This window comes from Oncorhynchus keta, chromosome 2 (assembly GCF_023373465.1).
Source record: "Oncorhynchus keta strain PuntledgeMale-10-30-2019 chromosome 2, Oket_V2, whole genome shotgun sequence".
Classification (NCBI taxonomy): domain Eukaryota; kingdom Metazoa; phylum Chordata; class Actinopteri; order Salmoniformes; family Salmonidae; genus Oncorhynchus; species Oncorhynchus keta.
Window position 1 is genome coordinate 55,762,110 of NC_068422.1, and position 27,062 is coordinate 55,789,171.

General features: G+C 41.2%; 1 protein-coding gene across 3 annotated transcripts in view; it reads left to right on the top strand.

Annotated features, from left to right (window-relative positions):
- Positions 1-2,949: 2,949 nt before the first annotated feature.
- The window catches only part of LOC118402606 (synaptotagmin-14), a 150,256-nt gene continuing 126,143 nt past the window's right edge, over positions 2,950-27,062 (top strand). The window contains exon 1 of one of the 3 annotated variants that reach the window (XM_035800791.2): positions 2,950-3,243. In XM_035800791.2, coding sequence (XP_035656684.1) covers positions 3,231-3,243 — 13 coding nt within the window. In that variant the 5' untranslated portion in view covers positions 2,950-3,230. The remainder of the gene's footprint in view (positions 3,244-27,062) is intronic. The other 2 variants (XM_035800781.2, XM_035800788.2) reach the window with 2 other exon arrangements.

The window sequence follows — 27,062 nt, forward strand, 5'->3', positions numbered from 1 at the left end:
GGAAACCACCCTAAGATGTCTGGTCTCAACCAACCCCGCTACCTGGAGCCGACAACTGGTCTGGGTGGAGTATTCCCGGAACACTCTTCCATGTTCAGAAATTGGACTCTCCCCTTTTGAGTGCTCCATCGGGTATCAACCTCTGCTCTTCCCAGAACAAGAACCAGAAGTCAACGTACCCTCGGCCCAGATGTTCATCCGCCGCTGTCGACGTACCTGGAGAAGAGCTCGGGTAGCACTTCTCAAGACCAACTCCAGGTATCGTCAACAAGCGGACCGCTGCCGGACTCCAGCTCCCTGCTACAGCATGAGGGTATGGCTGTCCACACGGGACCTGCCCCTTCGTGTAGAGTCCAGCGAACTGTCCCCCTGTTTCATTGGTCTGTTTCCCATCTCTAGAGTCCTTAGTTCCACTGCTGTCTGTCTCTTGTTACCCAGTACCCTCCGTATTCACCCTACGTTCCATGTGTCTAGGATTAAGCCCGTGTCTCACAGTCCTTTGTCTTCTGTCCCCAGGCCCCCCCCCCCCGCCCTCCCCGTGTCATTAATGGCCATTCGGCATTCACGGTGAGCCGTCTCCTGGGTGTTCGACCAAGGTGCAGGGTTTTCCAATATCTTGTTGACTGGGAGGGTTACGGCCCGGAGGAGAGGTGCTGGGTTCCTGCTAGGACCTCCTGGATTCATCCCCGACTTCCACCGCAGACACCCCAGTCAACCAGGTATGCGCCCAGGTAGGGGGCGTACTGTCACACCCTGATCAGTTTCACCTGTCCTTGTTATTGTCTCCACCCCCTCCAGGTGTCGCTTGTTATCCCTGGTGTATATATCACTGTGTTTCCTATCTCTCTGTGCCAGTTCGTCTTGTATGTTCCAAGTCAACCAGCGTGTTTTTCCCGAGCTCCTGCCTTTTCTATTATCTTTTACTAGTCCTCCCTGTTTTGACCCTTGCCTGTTTTCTAGACTCTGTACCCACCTGCCTGACCATTCTACCTGCCCTGACCTCAAGCCTGCTACACTATACCTCCTGGACTCTGAACTGGTTTTGACTTTCTGCCTGTCCACAACCATTCACTTGCCTACCCCTTTTGGATATAATAAATATCAAAGACTCAAACCATCTGCCTCCTGTGTCTGCATCTGGATCTCGCCTTATGCACTTATAGTGAGAGTGGTCATAATAGTTTGTAGGTCAAACCGTTCAGACGCTACAGATGTTTTTGTGAGAAGACTGATTTTCGGGATGTCTCATAGTCTGACAAACATCGCTTTAGCTCTGCCTCTTTCCACCACAGATGGGAAAGGCCGACAAAGGCGGATGCGGTGGACTGAGACACAGCTCATGCAAAAAAACACATCTCTCGCTTAAACGGAGGGATTTTGATGGGGATTTTTGGATTATGTTAATTAGATTGCACAGGTGAGTCAATAGACTCTGAATGATTTTAAATGTGTGTGTGTGTATAATCACTCCTGTCCACACGTTTCCCCCTTCCCTGTGTTCCTCTCTCACTGTATTTGTTTCCTTTCAGGACTAGAAGTACACTGGGTATCTCTCCTCTGAGGCTGGCTGCCATGACTGGCCATGTCCCCTGCAGTCAATCTGCCGCTGGACATGGTTTCAGACATCAAGGCTCAGATCGAGACCAACCGCCACAAGGCACTGACCCTGTTCTGCTTCCAGGGCCGGGCAGAGTTGGTCGGTCTGCTTTTGTACCAGCGAGGCCAATGTGAAAGCAGCCACAATCGACTGAACCTGACATGTCATGTTATTCATAAACTGATTGATATAAATACTATATTATTAACCTTTTGATTAGCTTACATATTGCATATTGCGTCAAGGTATTGATTTTAAACAGCCATCACTAACATTGAGTGGCTGCTACCAACATACTGACTCAATCTTTAGCCACTTTAATAATTCAAAATTTGATGTAATAAATGTATCACTAGTCACTTTAAACTATGCCACTTTATATAATGTTTACATACACTACTCATCTCATATGTATATACTGTGCTCTATACCATCTACTGTTGCCTATGCCGTTCGGCCATCACTTATCCATATATAGTTTTATGTATATATTCTTATTAATTCCTTTACACTTGTAAAGTATAAGGTAGTTGTTGTGAAATTGTTAGATTACTTGTTAGATATTACTGTATGGTCGGAACTAGAAGCACAAGCATTTCGCTACACTCACATTTACATCTGCTAACCATGACAAATAACATTTGATTTGAAATTTGTAATCTAAAACCAACCATCATTTGTCACATTTGTAGGAATCACAGTAGCCAACACTAGATCTGAAACAGACTGGATTACATAAACAATGGTGGTAGCCTATGAACCTGTTGATTGTGTTTTCAATAACATCCATATTGCTTTTAAAGTGATAAATTATTTTAGTGTGCTGGTGTGTTTAGACTGTGAATGTATTAATTATTGTCATGTTATTTTTTATTGCATGCTTAAATGGGCTGTCTTTTAAGCTGACGAATATACAAATAATACACTTTATTTTTATCTGGAAATGTATTTGACATCCACTATAATTTAATTCCACTCACTGAAAACATGTTTTGCCTTCTTGCCAGGTCGCCCTCGCAAAATAGCTTTTTAACCTCAATGGGTCTCTTGGTTAAGTAAAAGGTTAAATTCTTTCCCTAAGAATGCATGCTTTTGCACACACTGTAAAACAATTCGTCGTGCCCACAGCTTAGCCATTATATTGACCAAATAATCAAGTGGCCGAGCTCACAATTGGAAGGACATGTCTTCAAAGACAGAGAGCAGTCGGGAGGAGGCGAGAGCAGGTTGGCTTAAATGGTCCAATGAGAGGGTAGATACGTGTGTGAACAAAAGGCACAACTCCGATGTGAAATAGTTTTCTCCATATCAGTACAATGTGTAACAACCTAAGCATTACATAAGTTATCAACGAAGCCTCACGTAGCAAATAAGCAAATAATTACATTTTTTTGTTGACCAAATTCCACACTTTCATTGACTTCCATTCAAAAACCCTTGCATTGTGGGCGAAAAAACGCCACCTGCTGGAGAAGACAGATTTGGGGCCTCAAGTCTCGGTGAATAGGAGTAGACCAACAGAAGGTAAGCTTCGTGATACACCAACCATCTAGTGACCCCCCTTCCCTTTCGCTTACAATGCGCCTCTCCCCTTCTTCAACGATCGCTTTGGTTGAATCCAAAACAGAACATCATGGCGATTGATGGTAAGTAAGGCCAATAACGCGTCTCCTCGTCTTGTATAATGAACATCCATTGAAAATAATTAATATTGGCACGACAAACGTGGTTGAATATATTTAGTGAACGTACTGATTTATGACATTTGCAAAAGTTTTTGTCGTTTGCAACGTCGCGATGGGTTTACATTGGAAACGGGTGAAATCTCATAGCAGCACTGCAAAGATCATGTAGCCTACTCTTCATGTAATTTCTTTAGTGCTGAAAATATAGCTTCCCCCGTAATGATGTGATTTTGTTCCACTCTGCCTGTGTGCTATTTTCGATTGAGAAGATATCGAGTTGTTTGTTGAATGCTATATTTTAACCCATTCAACTTTTGTCTGACTACGATAGCGAGTGTTTCATATTTAGGCTACGATAGGGGAACTGTTGCCATGTAGTGAGGAAATGGTGGAGACCTGAAGTTTAAATAAATAGCCAGAATAAATAGTGAGATGTGTACTCGTGCACAAAGCAGGAAAGTGCTGTAGGCAAGCAGGTGTCTGGAGGTCGTTTATCAAATGCGTTTAATCTGCGGGCAAATAAAGCAAAGCACAATGTGTTCTTATAGTGGTACATGAAGAACTAATTTGCTTGCTGATTTTGGATTGGGTTCTTCCTGTTTTAGCTTAAAAATATAAACGCAGCATGTAAAAATATTAACACAACATGTAAAGTCTTGGTCCTATATTTCATGAGTTGAAATAAAATATCCCCAAAATATTCCATATGGACAAAAAGCTTATTTCGCACACATTTTGTGCATTTGTTTACATCCCTGTTAGTGAGCATTTCTCATTCACCAAGATAATCCACCCATCTGAAAGGTATGTTATATCAAGTAGCTGATTAAACAGCATGATCATTAGAGGCACACCTTGTGCTGGGGACAATAAAAGGCTACTTTAAAATGTGCAGTTTTGTCACACAACACAATGCCACAGATGTCTCAAGTTTTGAGGGGGCATGCAATTGGCATGTTGACTGCAGGAATGTCCTCCAGAGCTGTTGTCAGAGAATTGAATGTTACTTTCTCTACTATCAACATCATGTTGGAGAATTTGGCAGTACCTCCAACCGGCTTCATAAACGCAGACCATGTGTAACCACGCCAGCCCAGGACCTTGACAACCAAAGAATTTCTGCACAAACTGTCAGAAAATCAATCATGCTCATTGTCCTCACCAGGGTCTTTACCTCACTGCAGTTCAGTGTCGTAACCAACTTCAGTGGGAAAATGCTCACCTTCGATGGCCACTGGCACACTGGAGAAGTGTATGGTGTCGTGTGGGTTGATGTTCACAACGTTGACATCAGAGTGCCCATGGTGGTGTTATGGTGCTGGCAGGCATAAGCTACAGACAACAAACACAATTGCATTTTATCGATGGAAATTTGAATGCAGAGAGATACCGTGACGAGATACTGAGGCCCATTGTCTTGCCATCCACCCCATCACCTCATGTTTCAACATGATAATTCACTGTGCCATGTCGCAAGGATCTGTACACAATTATTGGAAGCTGAAAATGTCCCAGTTCTTCCATGGCCTGCATACTCACCAGACATGTCACCCATTGAGCATGTTTGGGATGCTCTGGATCAACATGTTTGACAGCGTGTTCCAGTATCCTCAAATATCCAGCAACATCGCACAGCCACTGAAGAGAATTTGTTCTTAACTCACTTGCCTAGTTAAATAAAGATTAAACAAATATATTAAAAAGAGTGGGACAACATTCCACAGGTGACAATCAACATCCTGATCAACTCTATATGAAGGAGATGTGTCGCACTGCATGAAGCAAATGGTGGTCATCAGATACTGACTGGTTTTCTGATCCAGGCCCTGCCTTTTTTAGTTTTTAAGATACTGTGTCTGTGGCCAAGTGATGCATATCTGTATTCCCAGTCATGTGAAACCCATAAATTAGAGCCTAATGAATTTATTTCAATTGACTGATTTCCTTCTGAACTGTAACTCAGGTAAATCTTTGAAATTGTTGCATGTTGCTTTTATAATTTTGTTCAGTGTATATTGTGTAGAGTTGACCTGTTTACAAGGAACATCTGTTTCTAAATATGTCCTCTCGGGGGAGCTTGACATTTTGCAGATTGGTCTAGTTTATGCTGTTCTTTCTGCGTAGTTACCACTTAATCTCCCACACCCACACACACAGGGTTGCTTTCTCACTGCAATTGTTTGAATAACTTTCATTTTGACCACTGACTGTATCTGCTATTACGCAATTAATACTTTTGTAACACCTCTCTTTTTCTTGATACAATTCTAAAAATAGCCTTTGTAAAATGTATAACTTGTAAGTGATTTATCTACAATGTTTATTGAAATAACATGATAAATAAAATGAAATTAGAGCATTTTGCTATTCAATAAAAAAAACATGGTTTGACCATCACTAACACATTCTAAACTCAGTTTGGTTGTTCATACGAATTAAACTGGAGGATAAATAAAAAGCAGTGGCATGAATTTAAAGCAATAAATTGCAAGCTGATGCAGTGGTGTGTATTGATGGATGCCAAGGATAGCCAGGCTTCCCCCCCAAAATGTACCAATAAAAAAAAAATATATACAATTATTTATCAAGGGAGGCCAAATTTCTCTCTGTGTTTCATAATTTTCCTTCAATTCACAAGAGGCTGAATGTACAGTATTTCATTGGAGAAAGCATCTGAACAAGCAAAACAGTGCCTCTCTGTCTCTGTATGTGTAGCCCATCTATGTAGGCAATCTACTGCTGTCTGGTTAAAAAGAGTAGGATGTTGTTGCCGCCCAAGCATTGAATGCAAGAGAAGCCAGTGAGCATTTGGCCTCCCTTGATGATAATAATGTTTAAATAAAAAAATAAACTTTGAGCCAAACTGAGTGAACTTAATTGGCACACCAAAAAAAGTGAAATGGGAATCCAGTTGAAACAAGGATTTGGCTTCACACCAATCACATCACATCCAAAGCCAAACGTCATTGACAGAAAAAACTTTAATTGTTGCATCTCGTTGTGATGTTGTCCTCCGGGCTGGCTGGCTAGCTAACTAGGTAGCTAAAATGGTATATTTCGTTGCTAGTTGGTTCTGTTGATTCTGATCCAACCATAAATTCATACATTACGCCCCTGGCCTGAAAGGATGGAATTTCAATATGTAGCTAGATGTCGTTGGCTAATGTTAACTAGCTGGCTCATAGTTATGAGCCAGGTAGCCGAGGACAACAACTAAAAGCGTGTACTATATGACAGTTATAGACCGTTTTGGTAACATGAAAGAGAGGAGGATGGCATTGGTGTTTCTTTACAAGTAGGGTGAGTCAACATAGTTTTTTCTACTTAAACACACACATCTAAATCAATAGTTGATTAGTAGTCCGAAAATATCAGAAACATTAACTTGATTGACCATGCTGTAGGTCATGTAACTGTTTGTTACATGTAATATGCTTTGTGGACTTTACCGAAAAGATGTTGCTCTCAGGTTTTGTGATGAAACAATGGTGTGGTTGAATTTATTCTGCCACTGTCTTCTTATTGTGTTGGCCTTAGGTCATTGTATATATCAAGGTGGCAAGCCATATGAACTAACAGGTTATAGAGCAAACAATGCAATTATCACAACACACAGGTTGTAATATGGCATTTTTAGGCTTCCACTGTGATTTTTATCTTCCCACCGCTAGTGAGCTGATGTACATTGTATTTGGATATTGATGCAAAACCATACATGTCTTGTCAACATTCTGAGTGAACTGGCAATGGGATTGGATCAGTGTTTCATTTGATTCTTGGAAACAATATGAACATTTTAGGAAACAGCTGTTGTGAACTGACAGAGCAGAGAGAAATCCATCTTGATGTGCCAGTGAACTACAATGTAGCAGATTGGCCTCGGGACAAGGTTTCCCCTAGGTTCAGATCTAAGAATCTTCCCCAATCCAAACCTTAACACGAGGTCCGCTGACCTTCAGAACCTACAAGTACCAGCCAAGAGTGTGTGTTCTTTCAGGCACCACCTGTATCCTAGGCACAGTGTTGTTATCAACCAAAATAAATACCACCGTAAAAAATGTATTAATTGATTGTAAAAAACACATATGCCGTTGTTAAAAAAAAATATATATTTTTGTTTATTATTTTACCCTAACCTAATGGACAACAACACTTAGGCTTCTACTTCAAGTTTATACATACATTGTATCCGTAAAATGTATATAGTATGTTACAATTGTTATCTTTTGTTTGTTTTTTATCCCATCCTTCAAATACCCTCAACCCCTCCCATCTATCTCTGAAAACCCTCCAGTTGGATTTTTATTTGACATATATTTTTATCCTGTGCTGTTTCACAAAAGTTCTGAACCTATATGCAGTGCCTTCAGAAAGTATTCAGACCCCTTGACTTATAGACATTTTGTTACAGCCTTATTCTAAAATGGATGAAATTATATCAAAATCCTCAGCAATCTACTCACAATTCCCCATAATGACAAAGCGAAAACAGGTTTTTAGATTTATTTTAAAAAAAATCAGAAATAAAAATAACTATCTTACCTACATAAGTATTCAGACCCTTTTTTATGATACTCGAAAATGAGCTGCCGTGCATCCTGTTTCTATTGATCATCCATGAGATGTTTCTACAACTTTGAGTCCACCTGTGGTAAATTCAATTGATTGGACATTATTTGGAAAGGCACACACCTGTCTATGTAAGGTTCCACAGTTGACCGTACATGTCACAGCAAAAACCAAGCCATGAAGTCAAAGGAATTGTCCGTAGAGCTCCTAGACAGGATTGTGTCGAGGCACAGATATGGGGAAGGGTATCAAAAGAATTCTGCAGCATCTTCCATTTAAGAAGAACGGGACCTTTTTCGCCTACAAAAATATTATTTTTGAAAAAAGGAACATTTGCTATCTAACTAGGAGTCTCCTTCCTGAGTGAAAACATCTGAAGTTCTTCAAAGGTAAATTTATTTTTTTATTTCACCTTTATTTAACCAGGTAGGCTAGTTGAGAACAGGTTCTCATTTGCAACTGCGACCTGGCCAAGATAAAGCATAGCAGTGTGAACAGACAACACAGAGTTACACATGGAGTAAACAATTAACAAGTCAATAACACAGTAGAGAAAAAAGGGGAGTCTATATACAATGTGTGCAAAAGGCATGAGGAGGTAGGCAAATAATTACAATTTTGCAGATTAACACTGGAGTGATAAATGATCAGATGGTCATGTACAGGTAGAGGTATTGGTGTGCAAAAGAGCAGAAAAGTAAATAAATAAAAACTGTGGGGATGAGGTAGGTGAAAATGGGTGGGCTATTTACCAATAGATTATGTACAGCTGCAGCGATCGGTTAGCTGCTCAGATAGCTGATGTTTGAAGTTGGTGAGGGAGATAAAAGTCTCCAACTTCAGCGATTTTTGCAATTCGTTCCAGTCACAGGCAGCAGAGTACTGGAACGAAAGAAGGTAGAATGAGGTGTTGGCTTTAGGGATGATCAATGAGATACACCTGCTGGAGCGCGTGCTACGGATGGGTGTTGCCATCGTGACCAGTGAGCTGAGATAAGGCGGAGCTTTGCCTAGCATGGCCTTGTAGATGACCTGGAGCCAGTGGATCTGGCGACGAATATGTAGCGAGGGCCAGCCGACTAGAGCATACAAGTCACAGTGGTGGGTAGTATAAGGTGCTTTAGTGACAAAACGGATGGCACTGTAATAAACTGTATCCAGTTTGCTGAGAAGAATGTTGGAATGATTTAATTTGGTTGCTTTTCTTATTTTTGTGAAAATGTTGCCTGCTGCCAGCAGAGCCTAGCATAGCATTATGCCATGCTAAACTTACAGCCAACACTAGACAAGCATTTGTGTAACGCATATTTTGAAAATCTGAGATGACAGTGTTGTTAACAAAAGGCTAAGCTTGTTTTTGGATATATTTATTTCATTTGCGATTTTAATGAATAGGGAAAGTTGCGTTATGGTAATGCTCTTGAGGCTATGATTACGCTCCCGGATACGGGTTTACTAGTCGCAAGAAGTTTAAACAATTTTAAATATATTTGAGATTCAAAGTAGCCACCCTTTGCCTTGATGACAGCTTTGCACACTCTCAGCCAGTTTCATGAGGCAGTCACCTGGAATGCATTTCAATTAACAGGAGTGCCTTGTTAAGTTAATATGTGGAATTTCTTTCCTTCTTAATGCGTTTGAGCCACTCAGTTGTGTTGTGACAAGGTAGGGGTGGTATACAGAAGATGGCCCTATTTGGTAAAATACCAAGTCCTTATTATGGCAAGAACAGCTCAAATAAGCAAAGAGAAATGACAGTCCATCATTATTTTAAAACATGAAGATCAGTCAATCTGGAAAATGTATGATGCTATGATGAAACTGGCAATCATGAGAACCGCCACAGGAAAGGAAGACCCAGAGTTACATATGCTGCAGAGGATAAGAGTTATCAGTCTTAGAAATTGCAGTCCGAATAAGTGCTCCACAGAGTTTGAGTAACACATGCATCTCAACATCAACTGTTCAGAGGAGACTGCGTGAATCAGACCTTCATAGTTTAATTTCTGCTAAGAAACCACTACTAAAGGACACCGATAAGAAGAAGAGACTTGCTTGGGACAAGAAACACGAGTAATGGACATTAAACCGGTGGGAATCTGTCCTTAGGTCAGATGAGTCCAAATTTGAGATTTTTGGTTCCAACCGCCGTGTTTTTGTGAGACGCAGAGTAGGTGAACGGATGATCGTAGCATGTGTGGTTTCCACTGTGAAGCATGGAGGAGGAGGTGTTTTGCTGGTGACACTGTCAGTGATTTATTTAGAATTCAAGGCACACAGCACAGCAACCACAGCATTCTGCAGCGATTTCCCCATCCCATCTGGTTTGCTCTTAGTCCCACTATCATTTGTTTTTCAACAGGACAATGACCCAACACCCATCCAGGCTGTGTAAGGGCTATTTGACCAAGAAGGATAGTGATGGAGCGCTGCATCAGATGACCTGGCCTCCACAATCACCCGACCTCAGTCCAATTGAGATGTTTTGGGATGAGTTGGACCGCAGAGTGAAGGAAAATCAGCCAACAAGTGCTCAGCATATGAGGGAACTCCTTCAAGACTGTTGGAAAAGCATTCCAGGTGAAACTGGTTGAATGCCAAGGGTGTGCAAATCTGTCATCAAGGCAACGGGTGGCAACTCAGAATCTTCAAAAATAAAAATAGCATACAATTATTGTGATTATTTCTATATTGTCCCTAACATATTTACTCCCTAGCAACAGTTGTGGGATATATACGCATGCATACACACTCAAGCTGTTTCCCCCACAAACAACCATAAACTCGGATGCACAACAGTTGTTCCATCCCAGAACCCAACTCGAGAAAGGACTTGATTTACAAATGCATGTACAGTTGCAACTGTTTGACAAGGCATGGAAAATGTAACAAAAATGGGTAGATTTGTTAAGATTTGAGATTTATTAAGTCCTAGCTGATGGGGATCATATATATATATACAGTGGAGCAAAAAAGTATTTTGTCAGCCACCAATTGTGCAAGTTCTCCCACTTAAAAAGATGAGAGAGGCCTGTAATTTTCATCATATGTACACTTCAACTATGACAGACAAAATGAGAAAAAAAATCCAGAAAATCACATTGTAGGATTTTTTTATGAATTTATTTATAAATTATCGTGGAAAATAAGTATTTGGTCAATAGCAAAAGTTTATCTCAATACTTTGTTATATACCATTTGTTGGCAATGACAGAGGTCAAACGTTTTCTGTAAGTCTTCATAAGGTTTTCACACTGTTTGTTGCTGGTATTTTGGCCCATTACTCCATGTAGATCTCCTCTAGAGCAGTGGGAGAACTTGGGAGAACTTGCACAATTGGTGGCTAACTAAATACTTTTTTGCCCCACTGTATCTTGAAAACGTGATTGCTGACATGCAAAAAAAATGTTGGGACCATATATATATATATATATATATATATATATATATATATATATATATATATATATACACTGCTCAAAAATAAAGGGAACACTAAAATAACACATCCTCGATCTGAATTAATGAAATATTCTTATTAAATCTTTTTTCTTTACATAGTTGACTGTGCTGACGACAACAAAATCACACAAAAATGATCAATAGAAATCAAATGTATCAACTCATGGAGGTCTGGATTTGGAGTCACACACAAAATTAAAGTGGAAAACCACACTACAGGCTGATCCAACTTTGATATAATGTCCTTAAAACAAGTCAAAATGAGGCTCGGTAGTGTGTGTGGCATCCACGTGCCTGTATGACCTCCCTACAACGCCTGGGCATGCTCTTGATGAGGTGGTGGATGGTCTCCTGAGGGATCTCCTCCCAGACCTGGACTAAAGCATCCTCCAATTCCTGGATAGTCTGTGGTGCAACGTGGCATTGGTGGATGGAGCGAGACATGATGTGCTCAATTGGATTCAGGTCTGGGGAACTGGCGGGCCAGTCCATAGCATCAATGCCTTCCTCTTGCAGGAACTGCTGACACACTCCAGCCACATGAGGTCTAGCATTGTCTTGCATTAGGAGGAACCCAGGGCCAACCGCACCAGCATATGGTCTCATCTGAGGATCTCATCTCGGTACCTAATGGAGGTCAGGCTACCTCTGGCGAGCACATGGAGGGCTGTGCGGCCCCCCAAAGAAATGCCACCCCACACCATGACTGTCCCACCTCCAAACCGGTCATGCTGGAGGATGTTGCAGGTAGCAGAACGTTCTCCACAGCGTCTCCAGACTCTGTCATGTCTGTCATGTGCTCAGTGTGAACCTGCTTTCATTTGTGAAGAGCACAGGGCGCCAGTGGCAAATTTGTCAATCTGTGTTCTCTGGCAAATGGCAAACGTCCTGCACGGTGTTGGGCTGTAAGCACAACCCCCACCTGTGGACGTCTGGCTCTCATACCACCCTCATGGAGTCTGTTTTGGCCTGCAGGAGGTCATTTTGCACGGCTCTGGCAGTGCTCCTCCTTGCACAAAGGCGGAGGTAGCGGTCCTGCTGCTTGGTTGTTGCCCTCCTACGGCCTCCTCCACGTCTCCTGATGTACTGGCCTGTCTCCTGATGTACTGGCCTGGTAGCGCCTCCATGCTCTGGACACTACGCTGACAGACACAGCAAACCTTCTTGCCACAGCTCGCATTGATGTGTCATCCTGAATGAGCTGCACTACCTGAGCCACTTGTGTGGGTTATAGATCTCATGCTACCACTAGAGTGAAAGCACCGCCAGCATTCAAAAGTGACCAAAACATCAGCCAGGAAGCATAGGAAGTTGAGAAGTGTTCTGTGGTTATCACCTGCAGAACCACTCCTTTATTGGGGGTGTCTTGCTAATTGAATATAATTTCCACCTGTTGTGAAATTTATTGTCAATCAGTGTTGCTTCCTATTTGATTGACTTGGAGTTACATTGTGTTGTTTAAGCGTTCCCTTTATTTTTTTGAGCAGTGTATATCTATACACACACAATGGACTAATGAAACAAATACCAAAAGATCAAATACCAAAAGATAGTAAAAAACTATCATCCTTTTATATAATTTATCTTTGTTTCGTATTAGTTTGTTTAGTTTAGTCACATGATTTCCCAATTTACAGTAATCAGCTGTGCAGCCAGACTTATTTGCTATTCCTTTTGCCGCGTCCCTCTCAACCATAGTTTTTTAAAATTCCTCATCAATCCACAGGGATAGCCATTCTAATAGTCAGTTTCTTAATTAATTGATTCAATTTTTATTCATTCTTTATTTAACTAGGCAAGTCAGTTGAGAGCAAATTCTTATTTACAATGACGGCTTACCAATAGGCAAAAGGCCTGCTGCGGGAACAGGAGGCTGGGATTTAAAAAATGTATGTTAAAATTTAGGACAAGAGACTCTCGACAACACTACATAGCATGGCAGCAACACAGTATAGTAGCAGCACAACACGGTAGCAGCACAAAATATGGTACAAACATTATTGGGTACAGACAATAGCACAACAAGGTACAACAATACATCACATGAAACAGCCACAGCTGTCAGTAAGAGTGTCCTTGATTGAGTCTTTGAATGAAGAGATGAACGCTGTCCAGTTTGAGGGATTTTTGCAGCTCGTTCCAGTCGCTGGCTGCAGCGAACTGAAAAGAGTGACCCAGGGATGTGTGTGCTTTAGTGACTATTAACAGAATGTGACTGGCAGAATGGATGTTGTATGTGGAGGTTGAGGGCTGCAGTAGATATCTCAGATAGGGGGGAGTGAGGCCGAAGACTGTTTTATAAATAAGCATCAACCAGTGGGTCTTGCGATGGGTATATAGAGATGACCAGTTTACAGAGGAGTATAGAGTGCAGCCGCTCGAGAGCGCCCTTACCTGCTGATCTATAAATTACAACGGCGTAATCTAGCATTGGTAGGATGGTCATCTGAATCAGGGTTAGTTTGGCAGCTGCAGAGAAAGAGGACCGACTACGATAGAGGAAACCAAGTCTAGATTTAACCTTAGCCTACAGCTTTGCTTTGTGCTGAGAGAAGGACAGTGTACCGTTTAGCCATACTCCCAAGTACTTGTATGAGGTGACTACCTCGAGCTCTAAACCCTCAAGAGGTAGCAATCACACCGGTGGGGAGAGGTGGCATTCTTCTTTCCAAACCACATAACCTTTGTTTTGGAGGTGTTCCGAACAAGGTTAAAGGCAGAGAACTTGTTGCACACTAAGAAAGCTTTGTTGTAGAGCTTTGAACCTTTCTGGCGCAGGAGTTCCGCTATCGACCCATCCGGTGAAATTGCAGAGCCCCAAATTCAAAATACAGAAATAGTCATAATAAACATTCATAAAAATACAAGCGTTATACATCGGCTTAAAAATGTACTTCTTGTTAATCCAGACGCTTTGTCAGATTTTAAGAAGGCTTTACGGCAAAAGCATACCATACGATTATCTGAGGACAGTGCCCCACTTACAAAAGCATACAAACATTTTCCAACCAAGTAGAGGAGTCACGAAAGTCAGAAATTGCGATAAAATTAATCACTTACCTTTGAAGATCTTCCTCTGGTTGTAGTAGTCCCAGCTACACAATATATGTGTGTTTAGTTCATTAAAGTCCCTCTTTATATCCCAAAAAATCAGTTTTTTGTTGGCGCATTTTGTTCAGTAATCCACTGGCTCAAAGGCAGTCAAAACATGCAGACGAATACATCCTAATAGTACCGGTAAAGTTTGTCGAAACATGTCAAACAATGTTTATAATTAATCCTCAGGTTGTCAATTGTCTAAATAATCGCTAATATTTCAACTGGACAATAGCGTATTCAGTAGAAAGGAAAAACAACGAAGGGCACACACGAGGGCACGTGCGCAAACCAGCACTGCATGATTCTACAGTCCACTGACAGAAATGTCTCCTTCTTCATCTTTCAGAAAACAAGCCTGAAAAAATGTCTAAAGACTGTTGACATGTCGTGGGAAGCCATAAGAACTGCAATCTGGGTCCTAACCCATTAGATACTCTATAGGCATTCAATTGAAAACTACCCACATAAAAAAAAAATCCCACTTCCGGATGGATTTTCTTCAGGTTTTTGCCTGTCATATCAGTTCCGTTATACTCACAGACATTTATTTGAACAGTTCTGGAAACTTTAGTGTTTTCTATCCAAATCCACATGCATATCCTAGCTTCTGGGCCTGAGTAACAGGCAGTTTTCTTTGGACACGCTTCTCATCCAAACGTCGAAATACTGCCCCCAAGCCATAAGAAGTTAACACAAAGTCCGGGGAGGGGCCAGAGTATAAAACTGTATCGGCATATAAATGTATGAGAGAGCTTCCTACTGCCTGAGCTATGTTGTTGATGTAAATTAGGAAGAGCGTGGGGCCTAGGATCGAACCTTGGGGTACTCCCTTGGTGACAGGCAGTGGCTGACAGCAGATTTTCTGACTTTATACACTGCACTCTTTGAGAAAGGTAGTTAGCAAACCAGCCCAAAGACCCCTCAGAGACACCAATACTCCTTAGCTGGCCCATAAGAATGGAATGGCCTACTGTATCAAAAGATTTGGCCAAGTCAATAAAAAGAGAATACTATAGACATCAAGAAAGCCTGTCAGTTGATTATTGACACATTTTTCCAACACTTTTGATAAACAGGGCAAAATAGAAATTGGCCTATAACAGTTAGGATCAGCTTGATCTCCCCTTTTAAATAAAGTGTGCATCATGGCTGCCTTCCAAGCAATGGGAATCTCTCCAGAGAGGAGAGACAGGTTTAACACGTCAGAGATAGGCTTGGTGATGTTGGGGGCAGCAAACTTAACTTCTTGGTGACGGGGCAGTATTTTCACGTCCGGATGAAATGCATGCCCAAATTCAACTGCCTGCTACTCATCCCCAGAAGATAAGATATGCATATCATTAGTAGATTTGGATAGAAAACACTCTGCAGTTTCTAAAACTGTTTGAATCATGTCTGTGAGTATAACAGAACTTATGTAGAATGAAAAACCCGACGAAAAAACATTTGTTTTTTGTTTTGTTTTTGTGGTCACTCTCTTTTCAATAAGCTTTCATTGGGAATCCAGATTTCCAAGGGACCTTCTCGCAGTTCCTACCGCTTCCACTGGATGTCACCAGTCTTTAGAAATTGGTTGAGGTTTTGAATGAATAAGTAGCCCTGTTCAAAATGAGGGTCACTTCAAGTGTACTGTTTGGTAGAGGAGCATGACCAGAAAGGTAGCGTCAGTTTGTTTTCTTGCTGTATTGAACACAGATCATCCCGTCTTCAATTGTATTGATTATTTACTTTAGAAAATACCTAAAGTTGTATTACAAAAGTGGTTTGAAATGTTTTGGCAAAGTTTACAGGTAACGTTTGAGATATTTTGTAGTCACGTTGTGCAAGTTGGAACCGGTGTTTTTCTGGATCAAACGCGCCAAATAAATGGACATTTTGGATATATATCAACGGAATTAATCGAACAAAATAAGAATTTGTGATGTTTATGGGACATATTGGACTGCCAACAAAGGTAAGGCATGATTTATGTTTTTATTTCTGCATTCTGTGTCGCGCCTGCAGGGTTGACATATGCTTCTCTCACTTTGTTTACGGAGGTGCTATCCTCAGATAATAGCATTGTTTGCTTTCGCCAAAAAGCCTTTTTAAAATCTGACATGTTGGCTGGATTCACAACACGTCTAGCTTTAATTTGGTATCTTACGTGTGTGATTTAACGAAGGTTTGATTTTATAGTAATTTATTTGAATTTGGCGCTCTGCTTTTTCCCTGGCTTTTGGCCAGGTGGGATGCTAGCATCCCACATATCACAGAAAGGTTAAAGAAGGGTCTAAACCTTCTGACCCAGATGTTTTTTTGGCGTTAAGTTTAAGGAGCTTTTTTAGCACCTCGGACTCAGTGACTGCCTGCAGGGAGAAACTTTGCAGTGGGGCAGGGGGAAAGTGGGAGGGGCTTTGGGATAGTCACATTAGAAGGGGTGGGAGATTAGGAAATGTTGGATGGCAAGGAGACATGGCTGAGTCAAATGGGAATCCTGACTTAATGAAGTGGTGATTAAAGAGCTCCGCCATGTGCTCCTTGTCAGTAACAACCACATCATCAACATTAATGGACATGGGCAGCTGTGAGGAGGAGGGTTTATTCTCCAGGGCTTTAACCATTTTCCAGAGAGAACTGCTCCTTTAAAGTAAATAATTTTAGCCTTCAGGATAGCCTGAGTGCACTGATTTCTCATTTGCCTGAACGAGAACCAGTCAGCCTGAGTGTGTCTGCCGTCCCTTTCGCCAAATGGAATTCTTGTGGTGGAGTAACTCTGCCAGATCACGGTCGAACCAGGGGCTGAACCTGTTGTTAACAATACCACTGAAAATATAAAAAAAGATGGTCCAAGCGTCCTCGACAGAGGGGATCAAGCTGATTCTATACCAATTTACTGGGGCCAGGTCATGAAGGAAGGCTTGCTCATTAAAGGGTTTTAGCAAGTGTCTGACAAATCAGGACAGGTCGTTTCACTGAGCAGTCATTGCAAACAAAGGCTGTAAAACAGTGATCACTAAGGTCATTACAGAAAACACCAGACTGATGATACCTACCAGGATTTGTGAGGAATGGGTACATGCTTGTCAGTAACTGGAAGTAGCAATTTCACAAATGTGTCAAGTGCGGTGTCTGGTTGGTCTTCAATACACACAACAGACCAGCAAATATTTTGTACATCTTCAACGTAGAAATCACTACAAAACCTCTTGAATGATCTGTTATACACTATTTTAGGCCCAACCTTTGCAACTTTGGTTTTTATAGATATGGACACTTTATCACTACATCCGATGGGTGTGGATACTGGTTTAAATTCAATTGAGTTTGGTAATTGATACTCCAACACCAATGATTTTGCTAATGAAACCATAATGTAACTAAGTCCACTGTAAGCTCTGTGAATATTAGAATATATTTGGTGTGCATGTTTTTAGCTCATGCAATACATAATTAGGCAGATTGTTTCTGAGTTTGACTTTCTCTATGGTTATTGTTAGGTGAGATGTCAATGTCAGTCTTGATGCAATAATGCATAGATTTGTCAGTTCTAAAAAGCTGTGTGTCAATTGGACTACTTTCAAAGAGCCTCAGGGATTTGGGTAGAAGAGTGATTGTGGAACTCTCACACTTTTAAGACCTACAGCTTTTCATGAAAAATATCCTGCAAATAACAATAATATTATTAACTTTATTCATTAACGAACACAATAAGGCAAAGACACTCAGGACAGCCATTATGCTTCACTAATGAAGAAAATAAAGCTCTTGCTAATGAAAGCCAGTGCCCAATATTAAGTGTTGGAAAAAAGACCCAATTGTCATTTATGACTCAAGTAAAAGGGAAAGTCACCCAGTAAAATACTACTTCAGGAAAAGTCTAGAAGTATTTGGTTTTAAATCTACTTACTGTTGTCCGTACTTAAATCTACTTAAAGTAAATGTAATTGCTAAAATATACTTAATTATCAAAAGTAAAAGTACAAATCATGGGCCTCCCGAGTGGCGCAGCAGTCTAAGGCATCACTACAGACCCTGGTTCGATCCCAGGCTGTGTCGTGTTTGGCCGGCTATTGTGCTCTAGCGACTCCTTGTGGCGGGCTGGGTGCGTGCACGCTGACTTCGGTCACCAGTTGTACGGACACCAGTTGTATGGACAGATTGGTGCAGCTGGCTTCCTGGTTAAGCAGTGTGCAGTGTGCAAGAAGCAGTGCGGCTTGGCAGGGTCGTGTTTCGGAGGATGCATGGCTCTTTGCCTCTCCTGAGTCCGTATGGGGAGTTGCAGCGATGGGACAATACTGTATTTGTATTTATTATGGGTCCCCATTAGCTACTGCTAAAGCAGCTACTCTTCCTGGGGTCCAGCAATTACAAAACATTTCACAACACACTGTGAGCCCTCACTCCCCTACTCTACCACAACCACATATGTGTATGTAAATCCATGTGTATGTATAGTGCGTATGTTATTGTATGTGTGTGTCTGTCTGTGCCAATATTTGTGTTGCTTCACAGTCCCCGCTGTTCCATAAAGTTTTTTAAAATCTAATTTTACTGCTTGTGTCAGTAAATTGATGAAGAATTGAGTTCCATGTAGTCATGGCTCTATGTAGTACTGTGTGCCTCCCATAGTCTGTTCTGGACTACAAATTGTACTACCAAAGTATTGACAGTAAAAGTATGAATCATTTAAAATTCCTTATATTAAACAAACCAGACGGCACGATTTTCTTTTTTTTCTTTTATTTACAGATGGCCAGGGTCACACCAACAGGAGTGAATGTTATTTATAATAACCGTTACATGGAGAAAATCAGACCTCTGAAATTAAAATGGAGGCCCTCGCTTTAATAAATGTATATATTACCTACAACTTCCCTGAAAACTTGAAAGAAAACAACCATTTACCCTAATTTCTTGGTCAGTCTTTTCATAAGCATTTCATGCAATTCCAGTCATGGACAGAGGTAGGTCTACAGTATGTGTTCAACTTATCATATTTCTCCAATGCCAAATCAGTGTGTTTTCTTTGCAATTAAACTCCCTGTTTGGAAATAATGAAAGTTGAGACATTATTAGGAATCTGAGCATGGTACTGTCAAAAGGTAGGCCTACCTTTCTTCCCCAGACAAGAGTAGGCCTACCGACAGAAAAGTGGAAGCTTTAACTGCTGGCTACACTTCTGTGGCTTAACCCAATGAGAGAAGGTCACAAGTGCTTCCCTAAAAGCTGTCTAGGTTTAAATATCTTATTTTGTACATGAAGTGAATAGCATAATCAATTGCTAGTGACAGAATTTGAGTACTCACCAAGCAAAGTCTATTTTTTTTTGTCTCCTCGGCTATAGAAGGCTGTAGATCATCCTCCGAATGTCAGAAAAGGAACGGTTATATTCCCATATGCATCGGATTCATGTATTTTACATTATTTTACATTTTACATTGTTTCTAGCATAAAGCATCTCAAACAAAAGCGCCGTCATAGAACACTTTATTTAATCGAATCCGTTTATCTTAAGCTAAGCACAGGTAAGCCTGTGCTTTTTGCTATTTTCTTTAATAAATGGTAGGCCTACGGATTACACTGTCAAACCCTCCATTCAAGTCTTGGTTTAATTTAGCCTACCTCTGTGTCAGTGTCACACCTGCATTCGCTTTGGCTCCCTCTCCACTCCAGCTCAGGTGTTCGGCGTCCGCCGGCCTTCTAGCTGCTGCCGAACCTACTGCTGGCACACGCCCTTCACTCATCAACCCCAGACTTGTCTCATCATCATTACACACACTTGGTTCCAATCCTCACTCTATCACTGTATATATACTCCCTTTACCATTTGTCTTTGTCTATCATTGAAAATGTTACTTGTTTTCCTGAGAGAAATCTCCTACATTTTCCTGAGTACTTAATACTTTGGGTTTGCCCTGTGCCTTTTTGTTTATGAAGATATATTTTGAGCACAACAGCATTTGGGATTCGTCCTGCTTCGTTCTATGGTTTTAAACCTGCAACTACCTCCTGCCTACTCCTCTCTACACCAGTGACAGTCAGTGTTATTTAAAGAGTGCATGGTGGGTGGAGGAATTGCCCGACAAATCTATGGATATACAGTGCATTTGGAAAATATTCAGACCCCTTTCCTTTTCACATGTTGTTACGTTACAGCCTTATTCTAAAATAGTTTTTAAATATCTTTTCCCCCTCATTAAATCTACAAACACTACCCCATAATGACAAAGTGAAACTAGGTTTCTTGAAATTTTAGCAAATTTAGTCAAAGTCAAAAACAGCACAACCTTATTTACATAAGTATTCAGACACTTTGCTATGAGACTCAATTGAGCTCAGGTGCATCCTGTTTCCATTGCCTATCCTTGAGATGTTTGTGCAATTTGATGGGAGTCCACCTGTGGTAAATTCAATTGAGTGGACATGATTTGGAAAGGCACACACCTGTCTCTATAAGGTCCTACAATTGACAGTGCATGTCAGAGCAAAAACCAAGCCATGAGATCAAAGGAATTGTCCCTAGAGCACAGAGACAGGATTGTGTCGAGGCACAGATCTGGGGAAGGGTACCAAAACATTTCTGCAGTATTGAAAAATGGTGCCGAAGATCTTGCTGACGTTTTACATTCTCCCAACCAATTGTGCTATTTTGTATTTTTTGGGGTCTAATATTAGAGGTCTCAAGGTATTGCTCGCCTGAGTACTTTATGATAAGTTGCAGACCACATTATCTACCAAGAGAGTTCTCATCTGTATTATTCGTAGCTGTCTATTTACCACCACAAAACGAAGCTGGCATGAAGACCACTCTCAACCAACTCTAAGGCCATAAGCAAAGAAGAAAATTCTCACTCAGAAGCGGTGCTCCTAGTGGCTGGGGACTTTAATGCAGGCAAATTAAATATGTTTTACCAAATTTTTACCAGTTGTCACATGTGCAACCAGAGAAAAATATTCCTAGACCACCTTTACACCACACACACACACAGATGCATACAAAGCTCTCCCCTGCCCTCCATTTGGCAAATCTGACCATAATTCTATACTCCTGATTCCTGCTTACAAGCAAAAAGCGAGTCGCTGGAAGTTCCAGTGACTCGCTCAATACGGAAGTGTTCAGATGATGCGGATGCTACACTACAGGACTGTTTTGCTAGCACAGACTGGAATATGTTCCGCGATTCATCCAATGGCATTGAGGAATACACCACCTCAGTCGTCGGCTTCATCAATAAGTGCATCGATGACGTCGTCCCCACAGTGACTGTATGTACATATCCCAACCAGAAACCATGGATTACAGGCACCATCTGCATCGAGCTAAAGGCTAGAGCTGCTGCTTTCAAGGAGCGGGATACTAATCCGGACGCTTATAAGAAATCCCGCTGTGCCTGCAGATGAACTATCAAACAAGCAAAGCGTCAATACAGGATTAAGATTGAATCGTACTATACCGGCTCGTCGGATGTAGCAGGGCCTGAAAACTATTACAGATTACAAAGGGAGCTGCGAGCTGCCCAGTGATGCGAGCCTACCAGACGAGCTAAATGCCTTTTACGCTCGCTTCGAGGCAAGCAACACTGAGGCTTGCATGAGAGCACCAGCTGTTCTGGATGACTGTGTGATAATGCTCTCCGATGTGAACAAAACCTTTAAACAGGTCAACATTCACAAGGCCCCTGGACCAGCTGGATTACCAGGATGTGTACTCAAAGCATGCGCGGACCAACTGTCAAGTGCCTTCACTGATATTTTCAACCTCTCCCTGGCCGAGTCTGTAATACCTACATGTTTCAAGCAGACCACCATAGTCCCTGTGCCCAAGAAAGCTAAGGTAACCTGCCTAAATGATTAACGCCCCCTTGGCACTCACGTCGGTAGCCATGAAGTTCATTGACTACAGCTCAGCATTCAACACCATAGTGCCCACGAAGCTCATCACTAAGCTAAGGACTCTGGGACTAAACACATCCCTCTTTATTTAATCTTTATTTAACTTGGCAAGTCAGTTAAGAACACATTCTTATTTTCAATGACGGCCCAGGAACGGTGGGTTAACTGCCTTGTTCAGGGGCAGAACGACAGATTTTTACCTTGTCAGCTCTGGGATTCAATCTTGCAACCTTAGTCCAACGCTCTAACCACCTGATTACATTGAACTCCACGAGCCTGCCTGTTACGCGAATGCAGTAAGCCAAGGTAAGTTGCTAGTTAGCATAAAACTGATCTTATAAAAAACAATCAATCAATCATAATCACGAGTTAACGACACATGGTTGATGATATTACTAGTTTATCTAGCGTGTCCTGCGTTGCATATAATCGATGCGGTGTGTATTCATGAAAAAGGACTGTCGTTGCTCCAATGTGTACCTAACCATAAACAGCAATGCCTTTCTTAAAATCAATACAAAGAAGTATATATTTTTAAACCTGCATATTTAGCTAAAAGAAATCCAGGTTAGCAGGCAATATTAACCAGGTGAAATTGTCACTTCTCTTGCGTTCATTGCACGCAGAGTCAGTGTATATGCAACAGTTTGGGCTGCCTAATTTCCCTGAATTTGACGTAATTATGACATAACATTGAAGGTTGTGCAATGTCTCCAGATCCTCAAAAGGTTCTCTAGCTGCACCATTGAGAGCATCCTGACCAGTTGCATCACCGCCTGGTATGGCATCTGACCATAAGGTGCTACAGATCGTAGTGTGAACGGCCCAGTACATCACTGTGGCCAAGCTTACTGCCTTCGAGGACCTAAGTCGGAAGTTTACATACACCTTAGCCAAGTACATTTAAACTCTGTTTTTCACAATTCCTGACATTTAATCCCAGTAAAAATCCCCTGTTTTAGGTCAGTTAGGATCATCACTTTATTGTAAGAATGTGAAATGTCAGAATAATAGTTGCGAGTGATTTATTTCAGCTTTTATTTCTTTAATCTCATTCCCAGTGGGTCAGGAGTTTACATACACTCAATTAGTATTTGGCTTAGCCTCAATTAGTATTTAGCATAGCCTTTACATTGCTTAACTTGGGTTAAATGTTTTGGCAAGCCTTCCACAAGCTTCCCACAATAAGTTGGGTGAATTTTGTCCGATTCCTCCTGGCAGAGCTGGCGTAACCCAATCAGGTTTGTAGGCCTCCTTGCTCGCACACGCTTTTTCAGTTCTGACCACACATTTTCTACGGGATTGAGGTCAGGGCTTTATGATGGCCACACCAATAGCTTGACTTTGTTGTCCTTAAGCCGTTTTTCCACAACTTTGGAAGTATGCTTGGGGTCATTGTCCATTTGGAAGACCCATTTGTGACCAAGCTTTAACTTCCTGACTGATGTTTTGAGATGTTGCTTCAATATATCCACGTAATTTTCCTTCCTCATGTTGCCATCTATTTTGTGAAGTGCACCAGTCTCTCCTGTAGCAAAGCACCCCCACAACATGATGCTGCCACCCCGTGGTTCACAGTTGGGATGGTGTTCTTTTTTTAAAGGGCGGTTTTGGAGCAGTGCTTTCTTCATTGCTGAGCTGCCTTTCAGGTTATGTCGATATAGGACTTGTTTTACTGTGGATATAGATACTTTTGTACCTGTTTCCTGCAGCATCTACACAAGGTCCTTTGCTGTTGTTCTGGCATTGATTTGCACTTTTCACACCAAAGTACGTTCTCTAGGAGACCTGAGCGGTATGACGGCTGCGTGGTCCCATGGTGTTTATATTTGCGTGTTATTGTTTGTACAGATGAATGTGGTACCTGAAGTGTTTGGAAATTGCACCCAAGGATGAACCAGACTTGTGGAAGTAAATTATTTTCCAAGGTCTTGGCTGATTTCTTTTAATTTTCCCATGATGTCAAGCAAAGAGGCACTGAGTTCGAAGGTAGGCCTTGAAATACATCCACATGTACACCTCCAATTGACTCAAATGATGCCAATTAGCCTATCAGAAGCTTCTAAAGCCATGACATCATTTTCTGGAATTTTCCAAGCTGTTTAAAGGCACAATCAATGTAATATATATAAACTTCTGACCCACTGGAATTGTGATACAGTGAATTATAAGTGAAATAATCTGTCTGTAAACAATTGTTGGAAAAATTACTTGTCGTGCACAAAGTAGATGTCCTAATCGACTTGCCAGGACTATAGTTTGTTAACAAGACATTTGTGGAGTGTTTGAAAGGGAGATTTAATGACTCCAACCTAAGTGTATGTAAACTTCCGACTTCGACTGTATATGATAGGCGGTGTCAGAGGAAAGCCCATATAATTGTCAGAGACTCCAGTCAACCAAGTAGACTGTTTTCTCTAATACCGCAAGGCAAGTGGTGCCGGGCACCAAGTCTAGAACCTAAAGGCTCCTCAAAAGCTTCTAGCTGTGCAGCGACGCTGTTGGAGCTTGAGCGGATCTGCAGAGAAGAATGGGAGACACTCCCCAAATACAGATGTGCCAAGCTTGTAGTGTCATACCCCAAAAGACTCAACTCTGTAATCGCTGCCAAAGGTGTGTCATCAAAGTACTGAGTGTAAAGTGTCTGAATACTAATGTAAATGTGATAGTTACATTTCTTGTGTTGAATGCATTTGCAAACATTTCTAAAAACCTGTTTTGCTTTGTCGTTATGGGGAATTGTGTGTAGATTGATGAGGGAAAAAACAATTTAATCCATTTTAGAATAAGGATGTAACATAACAAAATGTGGAAAAAGTCAAGGGGTCTGAATACTTTTCGAATACACTGTCGTAACCTATAGCCTAATTTCGTCTTTCAAACAGGTAGCCCTACCTCTTTCTTAAATAGGAAAGAATAGGCTCCAACACAAAATCCTCTTATTGTTAGTAAAGTCTAATTAAAATGACTGTTGAAATGAATTATGCCTACTTGAATTATGCCTACCCTACCCCTAATTTCCATTTGATTGTTCCGCTGCAGCTGCTTCAAGTTTCAGCACAACAAGGTAAATTACTCGAATCTGGCTTATTGTGAGGTCAATAACTGATAAATTCATCATGGGCAAGAAATAAATAAATTATCGTAGTAGCAAGCTAACAAAGTTGACCTTACGGTCCTCCTTCTCATCTTTGCGGTCTCCTCAAACTGAACAGAATATAGGCTAGTCCATGCGCAATATCGTGCATTTTTTGGACTAGGCCTAATCAAAAATAAATTGGTGAAGAAGCCTTTGACTCTACTCCTGAACTGCCACCGTAGTTCGACACAGCACAGCCATGGGAAGCACAGCCATTGGAAGCACACAAAAAAAACGGTTTAGATTAGCAACAGTAGAGCAGGCCAGGGGGTTCAGGGTTGGAATATCAATTGCTGTGTGTAATGCAGCCTTTTTGTATTTACCCCATCTCAGCGGCTATCTTAGAAATCTAACTTTCCTGTGGTCTTCTCTGAGCATGCCCTTCGTAGCCTATAGCTTTTGATTGCGACCACACTAATTGGCCTATAAGCGCACTTGATATTGCATGCCCAGCGGAGAATCAGAGATGAGCGGCTATTTTCTTAAACACTGAGAAATGTTTAAATTTGATAAATTACAAATGACATAATCCAAACCTGGACTAGATTAAAAAATAAATACCTCCCCTTGATTTAATTTGAAAAAGCATGGACCTCCCCCATTTCTTCCAGGTAATAATTCTGTCAATTTCAATCCATCCCAAATAACTAGATTCTAAATTGGAAAAATTTTGGGGCTTAGTTTTTTGCGCTAAATGTTTGCTTTTTCATTACTTCCACATTCATCTGAACGACTTATTGCGAGTGATCATTCTTTTCTCGCTGTGTCTCAGCTCACTGGTCACCATAGCAGCACCCACCTGTAGCACGCGCTCCAGCAAGTATATCTCTCTGGTCACCCCCAAAACCAATTCTTCCTTTGGCCGCCTCTCCTTCCAGTTCTCTGCTGCCAATGACTGGAACGAACTACAAAAATCTCTGAAACTGGAAACACTTATCTCCCTCACTAGCTTTAAACACCAGCTGTCAGAGCAGCTCACAGATTACTGCACCTGTGCATAGCCCATCTGTAATTTAGCCCAAACAACTACATCTTTCCCTACTGTATTTATTTATTTATTTAGCTCCTTTGCACCCCATTATATCTATCTCTACTTTGCACATTCTTCCACTGCAAATCTACCATTCCAGTGTTTCCATTCCATACTTGCTTTATTGTATTTACTTCGCCACCATGGCCTTTTTTTGCCTTTACCTCCCTTACCTCACTGGCTCACATTGTATATAGACTTATTTTTCTACCGTATTATTGACTGTATGTTTGTTTTACTCCTTGTGAAACTCTGTGTTGTTGTATGTGTCGAACTGGTTTGCATTATCTTGGCCAGGTCGCAATTGTAAATGAGAATTTGTTCTCAACTTGCCTACCTGGTTAAATAAAGGTGACATATTTGTTTTTCCATTTTTTTTCCCAAAATAACAGATTTCATGTAATTCTTATTACAGAGCAACTACAAGCAATCAACATCACAATGCAATGTATCTCCATCGAGAGGATGTGATGCCATTCAACCCAATAAATGAACCACAACAAATAGATTTTTTCAGATCTGTTTGTTTTACAGATGAATCAATCTGTCATCCAACTGACAATGTCCGAATGAACTTCATAGCAGAAAGATGTGGGAGTGGAGAAA